General features: G+C 25.7%; 2 protein-coding genes across 3 annotated transcripts in view; one reads left to right on the top strand and one right to left on the bottom strand.

Annotated features, from left to right (window-relative positions):
* LOC108748037 (probable G-protein coupled receptor 158) overlaps positions 1 to 9,666 on the top strand; it is a 91,398-nt gene that overhangs the window by 33,196 nt on the left and 48,536 nt on the right. The window lies entirely within an intron of this gene.
* On the bottom strand, positions 7,576 to 9,447 carry LOC108748040. 2 transcript variants are annotated; one of them, XR_001939284.1, is made up of 3 exons: positions 9,339 to 9,447; positions 8,957 to 9,240; positions 7,576 to 7,841 (listed from the first exon to the last, which is right to left on the bottom strand). XR_001939284.1 is itself a non-coding variant. In XM_018486000.1 (2 exons), exons 1-2 carry the CDS (start codon positions 9,049 to 9,051, stop codon positions 7,607 to 7,609), a joined length of 330 nt encoding a protein of 109 aa, XP_018341502.1. In that variant the 5' UTR covers positions 9,052 to 9,332; the 3' UTR covers positions 7,576 to 7,606. The 2 variants fall into 2 exon arrangements, 1 of the variants encoding a protein (XP_018341502.1); XM_018486000.1 differs by lacking the exon at positions 9,339 to 9,447 and having other exon boundaries at positions 8,957 to 9,332.

Here is a 9,666-nt window from a genome sequence, read left to right as displayed (position 1 = left end):
TATAAAGATTTAGTTATCCATTTATATTATGTATCAATCTTCATATGTCAGAAAATGCTTGAAAAATAGAATTATTGATGGGACATAACTGTAACATGTAGCGAATATATTCTAAAAAGCCTGTCGATCCAGAAAAGATATGCAATAGTATCTTTCCCGTGCGGGAAATTGCATCGCTTTATATATATACCTATTTAAAACGAGATGTTATAGCGTCTTAAAATGTAGTGAGACAGAGAGAGAGAGAGAGAGAGGGGGGGAGGGAGAGGGGGAAGGGAGGGGGGAGGAAGGGAAGGAGATAGAACAAATGTTTCTTTCCACTTATTAAATATTAACCATACTTAATAATAAATTTCTGAGAATCAAAAAATTTTGATTGCTACAAAGATTTACCTACATATAAATATTAATTAAGTATTTCTTGACACACCAAGAATACTTAAAATATGAAATGGTTCTTACCATAAAACTTCGTAATATAAATCATAAAATAAATGATAACGAATAAAAACGCAGCATGAAATCACCATATTTAAATGGAAAAATATAGGAAAGATGGAAATAAAAAAGATATGATGAAGGTATAATATTCTGTGCATTACAATACGACGAATTTTTTTTCTTTTCATCTCATATTTACAATTATGTTGCAATAAATACCTTCTTTACGAATTAAATGATCCGGCGACAATTTCCGCTCTTATCTTTCCTCTGGCCTACCGGGCAACGAGAGAAAATTCTTGGCACGTATATTATCGCGTTGTGCGTGAAAATGTGAGACACTGTTGTATCAATTGTGTGTTCCTGACAAACTCCAGGTAGAATCACTATGGCTGTTAATAGTGTAATTACTAGGAGGATATTCACGAGTAATTTCATTTTCAAACGATACTTGGAAAATGCGAAATTTTATGATTACTTTTACTAGAAACTGTGATTATTATATAAAGATGTTTCTCTATATATAAACACTAACTATCAATGTTGATATATTTGATGACAGTACATAAAAAGTTATGAGTTATACATTGATAACAGCTACGATCAAACTATCCAAGTGAATAAACATTCATTTCCACGAAATTATACTTGAAAATAAGGAAGCAAATAAATATGCGATAACCTTGTATCAATTCTATTTATCATTAGATAAAGTTATCTCATTTCATTTTCATTAGTAGGCGATATTTTACGTACGTTAGACGTAAAAATTATACAGGAAGAATGTAACGGTATTTTTACATTAGCGTCATTTTTTGTAATAATTACTTGCAATTTCTTTTCGCATCTCTATTATGTATTTTCTTCTTTCAAATTTATCTTAAAATTTTTAATATTTATAATATTTTGATTTGATAATATTTTTTAAATGACAGTTTTCTTTTTATTTCTTTAAAATATTTCTGTTTTGCAACTTTATTACTATATATAAACTTACAAAAATTTTCTAGATTTTTTAGTGATGAAGACTTTATACCTTCGAGAAATAAGCGCGTATATGTCATTATTTTTTCCTGCATATCTACTATCTATAATCTGTATATATGTTTTTTAGATTATATGAATTCCATTAGCATAATGGAAAAAACTAATTATAAACTAGCATATTTTTTTAACACAAGTTTGCGAGCTCAGCGATACACGGAAAAAAACATTAGTTACAGCAATAAAAATTTGTGGTAACTAAATTTCAGTCGTAACATATGGATACCTAACATCATATCTGCGAGGTCTAATTTCCATTAGCTGTGAGGCCTAAACATTATCATTGTAACAGACAAGCATTTTGCTATTATGTCAATCTATTGATTATTGCAGCAAATGTTTTCTATGTAGCAGACAATTTGGTAGCGAGTACAGTTTCAGCAGACTATATTTAGTTGTGGTAGAGACAATTTCCTTTTACACTGACATATCCGATAATTGTGACAACTAACTTCATGCTGCTAAATAAATTGATCTGTAACAGACATGCATACTTTGCTATTACATCCTTATATTAGCTACAGCAGCAAATGCTTTGTATGTATTAGCAAATTTCATAGCTATAGTAGTTAATGTAATTTCAGCTAATCAGAATTAGCTGTAGCCAGCAACATTTTTTTTCCGTGTACTAGTGGAAGTACATATATACGCTGTCCAGATAATCAAATTTAAATAATAATTTGTATATAATTGTATATATAATTTTTATACAATAATTTTATATAATTTGTATATACTCGTAAGTCTCAACATTTTATTGATAGATAAAATATTCATATGTAGAAATATTTCTGTGTGCTATTTTACTACTACATATGCTGCTGCTATCATATGATATTTTAGAACTTCACATCGCATATAGCTTTCAACTGACATACCCGAAAAGCTGAGTTTCTGTATATATTTGCAAGCAGACGTTGAAGACATATTTAATATTTCTGGAAGAGATCTATTGCGAGCTAGAATGTGTAATTTTTGATAAGCATTGTTCAATAAAAGTACTTCAGAAACCGAATTATGTATATTTGTGACTGGAGCATAATATCGAGATTTTGTTTTCGTAAAACAATTATTGAAATTAAAGTAAATGTGATTCTACTCTGTTAAAACTGCGTTGAACAGAATTTTCGTTTTATACTTTCATCTGACATAAACTGCGTTATTAACATAAATAATTCCATGATCAGATGTAATTGATGAGTGATAATAATAAAAGTCCATTTTATCACTATGTGTACGTATGTGTAAAATGCTATTAAAAATAAATAATTTCTTAAAAATAAATATTATAAAATTTAATAAATTTATTTATTTATTCTAAAAATATAATAAAAATTATAAAATATGAAAATTGATAGATCATGACATTAATACAAAAATTGATATGTAATTTTGTTATTTTGAATTTCTTAGATTTACTCATCCCCGATTTTGTCTGAAAATAAATAGAATTTCTACATGGCATTTATAAGAAATTAGATAAATCCAATTACACTAGAGGTATAAATATTTTTTTATTTACTTTTTTTTCAAGAACATAATTAATGAGACGCTACTAGTATATTAAAGTAACAAATCAGGTTATTTATTTTATTCAATTACTTTCAAATGCTCGACAAACACTTTCAAAACATCAGTTCACATGCATGCCAAAAACTATTTGATTCCAAAATTTTTAATTTATGCTAAACGTATAATACTTTATGTTGCAATATTCTATATTACATAATTTAGAAATAATTGTGCGTTTTTTTACGAGCACAATTATAATTCTAAAATAATGGTTAAAATATTTTTAATGCCTCGGTGGTCTAATGGCTTAGGACGCTCGTACGAAATAGAAGAGATCCGGATTTAAGTTCCGGCCGAGGTAATATTTTTCGTAATAAATTTATTAAATTTTTAAATATATTAAATATATTAATAGTTTTTAAATATATTAACATCTTTATAATACGATGCTTGATTGTAGCATCAAATTATTAAAGTTGCTTGTCAATTTAGTTCGCGATTACTAGAATAGTTTTAATTGCGTTTATAGTCCGGAAAAATAATTCGGCGCGCAGTTTGAAAAGATTACAATATGGTATATATGCAAGTACATATATTGTGTATATTAGTAATTCAAGATTGAATTATTTTAAGCAATGAAGATCCAGCTTTGACCATAATAGGCATTTTAAATTTCTCATAAAATATTTTTCTCAATTATTGGGTAATTTCTTTATAAATTTATTTTAGCAAATGATTCCTTATGTTGTTATTATTTTGCTGAAATATTATGTCGAAATTATTATAATTGCGCAAACAGTATATATTTTTTTTTAATCAAAATTTTTGCAATTTTTGTAAATATATCTGTATAATTGCAGATTACAAATGTTATACAAGATTTTATTGTATAATTTCATAAATATTGACCTATCGAATATATCGCATAATTGTTTATAATATTTAAAATTTTGCGATAGTTTCACCGTTTTATTTATTTAAATCCTTTGAAAAAAGTAAAACGTTCTTGTCTATTCTCTTTCTTTCTTCCTCTGTTTCTCTCATTTTTCTTTTTATTCTAATTTCTTTGTCTTTTATAATCTTACCACAACTTCTTCCGTTTTCTACAAATTCGATTCGTGCCGCTACGCCTGATCGATTCAACAGATTGAACTGCATTGCTATTCTCTATCCAATACTCACTATATATAATCCATGTTTTTTCGATTTACGCAAATTTTATTACTATTATATATAAGAAATTACGCTTGCTAAGATATAAATTTAAATATGTAATTATTAAATTGACTTGAATGTATCTAGGAATTTAGAAGTTTTCTTTTATCTATTAACATTTTGTGTTATAAACGGATTGTTCAATTAAACTAGAACAGAAATAATTTTTGAAAAATTAGATTTAATGATTTAATTAATTTATTAATTATAATATAGAGACTTTACGAAACAATATAATATCTGGTACTAGCATGGAAATTGATATTATTTTATAATTCAGTAATTGTACATTACTCTTATAAATTAGTTTATCGCATATATGTTAGATTATTCAGCGAGTTTTGAATTATAAAAGTCATCAATATCCATGAATCTGTAAAAAAAAAATAAAATCAAAATGAGAAAATAAATGTATATAAAACGTGAATTGTAAAAAAGTGATTGGAATTTCTGATATTTCTGAATTATTAATTGTAATATTTACATGTTATAGTATATATCGATTAAATAAAATTCTTTCAGTACAATTACATATCGAAACTCACACTTCTGTTATATTTTGAATATTGGTATGCAATATTTAAAATATTAAAAGAAATAAAAAACAAAAAGAAAATTTTTTAATGAACGTAAAAGTTTACGTTCATTAAAAAATTTGTTTCGATTTTTATTTCTTTTATTATTTTAAAAGTTTATGTTCATTAGCTTGAATTAATAATACTATGGTTTAACATTTCTATATTTAATAACTTCAGCTAAAATTCATTTTCCTAACAGCTTAAACAATCGTACATAATTTATTTGGTTTTCGCAGCTTTGCATTATATTACCGAAAATGTTGGCGCGATTATGTTTGAAGTTTTACTGCTTCTCTGTTAGGAATTGAGTGTGAAATATTAAATTGATAATTACTTGCATATTATCTTTGTTATAACAGCGTCTGACATGTCCCGTGAGTATCTTTTCTCTTCTCTGTTGGGCAAAGTGGCTTTATGGAACTATCAATGATATTTGGGATAGATAAATAATATTTTATTTTATGCTAGTACCCATAGTCACACATAGTCGTAATACATATTTCTAATGATATCATTATGGCCATCATTAACGTGATTGTCAGCAAAATATCAAGAATATTTTCATTTTTGTATTGTAAAAATCTGAATATTTTACGTGATCTATAGAAAATACCGTACCAAACGAAACGTCATATATCGTTTATCTATTCTTTTATTTCTATGAAATAGTCGAATATGTTATACAATAATATATATAATATAAATCTTCTATTTCTTTTAATTTTTTTTAAATTTTCTAAACATTTTATTAACATATTTTCAAACATTTAAATATTTTTTTGATACTTTAAAATTTTATCCTTAATTTTTTATTTAGTAAAATATAAAATATAAAATAATTTGAAAATTGTTTTATAAAATATAAGATAATTTGAAGGAACTTTAAGAAATTCTTATTATGCCGCTCTCTTTGTTTCTTCATGAAAGATATCTTCTCTTTTTTCAATATTCTTAACTCGATTTACTGGATCTTTAGTACGCACTTTATCCTTTCAACAAAACGCGCAGTACTATTTCTTTCCTATACATCTACTTTTTCTATTTATAGCTATCGTATCTTTCCTGATTGTGCAAGCTTCATGATTATCTTTTAAAAGAACCGGTTATGAAGCAGTATATTCTCCTTTATTCAAATGAGAAGTTACAAGGACAGAACTTCACATCGCAAAGGAAGGTCAAACGTGTAATTATACTTATATATTTTAAAAGAAATTACTTTATTATATATTTTAGAAAATAATTTTTTAAAATACAAAGAATATTATATTTAATGTGTCGATAATAACACTATTTAGCAAAAAAAATCGTAAGAATAAAGATAATGTCTCGTAGTTTTTTTAATTTTAAATATGATCTCGTTAAATTATTGTATCACGTTACAATTTTACGAAATTTATATTTAAAATTGCAAAAAAGCAATTTTGAAAATTATTTCAGCATATTGTAGTACGATATATAATATGGTAGAAAAGTTTTATTATGATCAAAATTAAGTATGTTGTTAAGATTTCTAGCTCTTAAAAGCTGAATTTTTGTTGTATCGATCGATTATAGTTAAAAAGATATTTGTGTTTAATGTAAAATATATCACGTTATTAAAATTGTAATTTACATATACTTTTAGCATATTTAAATTATCTTCTAAAATATATAATAAAGCAATGCTAAAAGCTGAATTCTTGTTGTATCGATTATAATTCAAAAGATATTTTTCATTAATGCAAAATTTGTTGCTATGAAGTGTTATAATTTACATATGCTATTTATAAGATATTAAATATTTTTTAATTATATGTATTATTTAAATTTAAAGGTTTTTATACCGCTGAATATTAATCTATAAATGTCAAAATTGACACAATGAGTTCAAAATGGTAAAAATATTTTAAACATCAAAATTAAATTCAGTAACAGTTCTTTTAATAATAACTTTTTAACATAATGTTATAATTGAATTTATTAATAATTTATACTTTTTTGTATGTTATATTAAAATTATAATAAATGATTTGATAAATTTAAAATAATAAAATATTTGATAGAATTTTAATGAAAATTTACAGAAAGATCGTTACTTCGATGCAAAAAGTTTTATGTTAATTTTATATTAATTATAAATGTCTTCTAATTATAATTGACATAAATTTTATTTAACCTTAGCTACTAAAGTACTCACGGCGATTTTTTTATATTGCCATAACTTTTTTATAGTATATGTAATTCGAACAGCTGCTAGCTGGATTGAAGTTAAAAAAAATTTTAATTATCTATAAATACGATAAGCCTAGAAGAGTAATACATTAAATAGATTTTTGCGTTATTATTCAATATGAGAGTGTACGAAATTTCAAAAGAAGTGACAGAACCTGATACCTTCGTGTAATTAATTCGTTTTTTTAAAGTTTTCTGGGTACTCTTTCATGTTTTATTAAATATATATTTACTAGGTTTCAGATAATATAAAAGTAAATGTATGAAATTATAGGATTGAAAAAAATTATTTTATATACAGATCTCCGGTGTGCCAGACCATCTACACCCCTTTTATCTCTTCGCAGAATAAGGTACAATCAATAGTTTTAGGATTTAAAAAGATCTATTTACTAGTCTTATCACACACAGTTTGTGCCACACTTTAGGTGCCAAGATTAGATCGAGCTCACATTGATTTTTTAAAATAGAAACCCTTATTTTTTATTGCATATTTTTACTATATTTACCTCGAAAACTTTTCAAAATAATGTATCAAAATATTTTTTCATTAAATACTTTTTGAGTTATAAGACTTAAAAATTACAATACCGCCGGCATTAGCATTAGCTAAGGTGTTCGATTGGTTCGATAAGGTGATGATTAAACCTTTTTAAATGTTGTTCAGGAATGTCAAGATCATGATCAATACAATTAAAATTAACTGTACAATTTGAAGTTATTATAATCCTGGTGGATACAAAAAGTATAGTGTGTATTTTCAGTTTTCTGTTTGTTGAGACGATATTTTTGGATATCGCTTTTATCGCTGATATTGCTGAAATGTTGATATCTGCGAGCCTGCAAACAGATATAAAATACATATGTACCTTGGGAAGTCAGAATAGATAGACAGATATAATTTTCAGAAATACTGCACAATTACACTTTAGTAAATAAATTCATACAATAATATTATTAAGCTTAATATAGTTTGTTAAAATAGTACAATGATTCATTTTACATCTTTGTATATTATATAACTTAATATAGTTTTATTAAAAAATTATATGCATATGTATTTTGTTTTGATCATTGTTAATGTACTTAAAGCTAATATTCAAAACTACCAATATTATTAGCATTAATGAACAGTTAATATTTTCTGATAAATAATAAAAAGGTATGAAAACATATATCAAATAGAAAGATATATAGAATTATATTATATCATGAAGAGGAAGGTTATATAAATGAAAAATTTGAAATTGTTGAGGCTGATTGATAGAATAAAATGAGTGAATTTGGCGGATCTGGGAATTCAGTACATTTGGTACATGATACATGAATTTCGAATGTTGTCATTCATTGTATATGGTTTTGAATCGATATAATCCGCATATCTGCCAGTTTCGCACGATATTATTATAGGTGATTTAAGATCTATTTAATGCTATATAACATTATAAAGAGAATTAGAGAGCAATGAAGAAAGCTACCTCGAATATTTAATAGTATAATTATGTATTCGTAAATTGGTAATAGTTTTGTATTTTATATTTTTATAATCTGAATAAATTAAAGATCGAAACGTATGTTTATATTTAATGTAATTTTATTTTTGTGAAATTATGTTCAATTTTGCATAAGCTATCAGCCCTTTTGGCTCGAATAGCCTTTTTTGATATTTATTTTATTTGAATTTTTAATTCTATTCAGCCATTATTTTTATTTATATTTTTAATTGTTATATATAAAATATTATATCACTATAGATTATATTAATATAGAAATATTATATTAAAAATATTTATATATCGAAATCCAGAGTTTTCATATAAATTTATGTAAATCTACACGTTGCCGAATCTGGAGCATAATTGAGCGTGATTTAATTACGTTCATTTGGAATCTATGTTTTACTTTTAACGATAATTTGTTCTAACAAACCTAAATACGCTCTAAGAAACTGTTACCTTTTTCGCTCGTTATATGAGTGAGCGACATACTCCTCCGGCATCCTGTCTCTGGCCCTTCGGACATGGACTTGCAGTTGTTCTTCTAGGTGCATTTATAAATGCATTTATATGTATTGTAGGTTGTAGTACTTTACATTCAGCGCAGAGTGTCTTATTCTTGGGTTGTGTATTATTTTTTATTACATCCATTACATCCTTATTCTTCTGACCGATTGTCAGTGGTACCAAGATTAACATTATCGTCACAAGTATTAGAAAAGCACCACCAAAGAACTTCATTTCTAAACGACGGCAATAATTTTTTTGTTTAAAAATGCAATTTAAAATGCGAGTAAGGATTGAAGTTCACGCATCACTAATATTGTTAACTAATCTTTACCGTTTTCTCGATTCGCTTTTCTTAACTTTTCTTGACTTTCTTTCTCGTAACTTATCGCAGAATTTTCCAACTTTGCTTGCACTTAATACTTCTTTTACTCTTTTATCTTAACGAGTATTTTGCCACTGTGCTATTGCATGTGTTTCCTATTTATACTCAGATGTTACTTCCAATGCACTTTGCTTTATTACGATAAAAAACTACAATTATGCAGATTAAAGGCGTGGTAATTATCGCAATCAAAGTCTATTAATATCAATGTTGTCAATAAACATTGATAGCTATTGCGTTCTGTTACTTTTCCGTGAAAACTTCTGTGAAATATAAG

This window comes from Trachymyrmex septentrionalis, unplaced genomic scaffold (genome assembly GCF_001594115.1).
Source record: "Trachymyrmex septentrionalis isolate Tsep2-gDNA-1 unplaced genomic scaffold, Tsep1.0 scaffold21, whole genome shotgun sequence".
Taxonomy (NCBI): Eukaryota; Metazoa; Arthropoda; class Insecta; order Hymenoptera; family Formicidae; genus Trachymyrmex; species Trachymyrmex septentrionalis.
The sequence above is the reverse complement of the archived record's forward strand: the minus strand, read 5'-3'. Positions and strand labels throughout refer to the sequence as shown.

Bases quoted from the DNA above. Each gene is read 5' to 3' on its own strand.
- LOC108748040 (XM_018486000.1), bottom strand. From the start codon at position 9,051: ATGCACCTAGAAGAACAACTGCAAGTCCATGTCCGAAGGGCCAGAGAC. The intron at 7,842-8,956 runs GTAACAGTTTCT...ATCTGTTTGCAG, and splicing joins TCATATAACGAGCGAAAAAG to GCTCGCAGATATCAACATTT.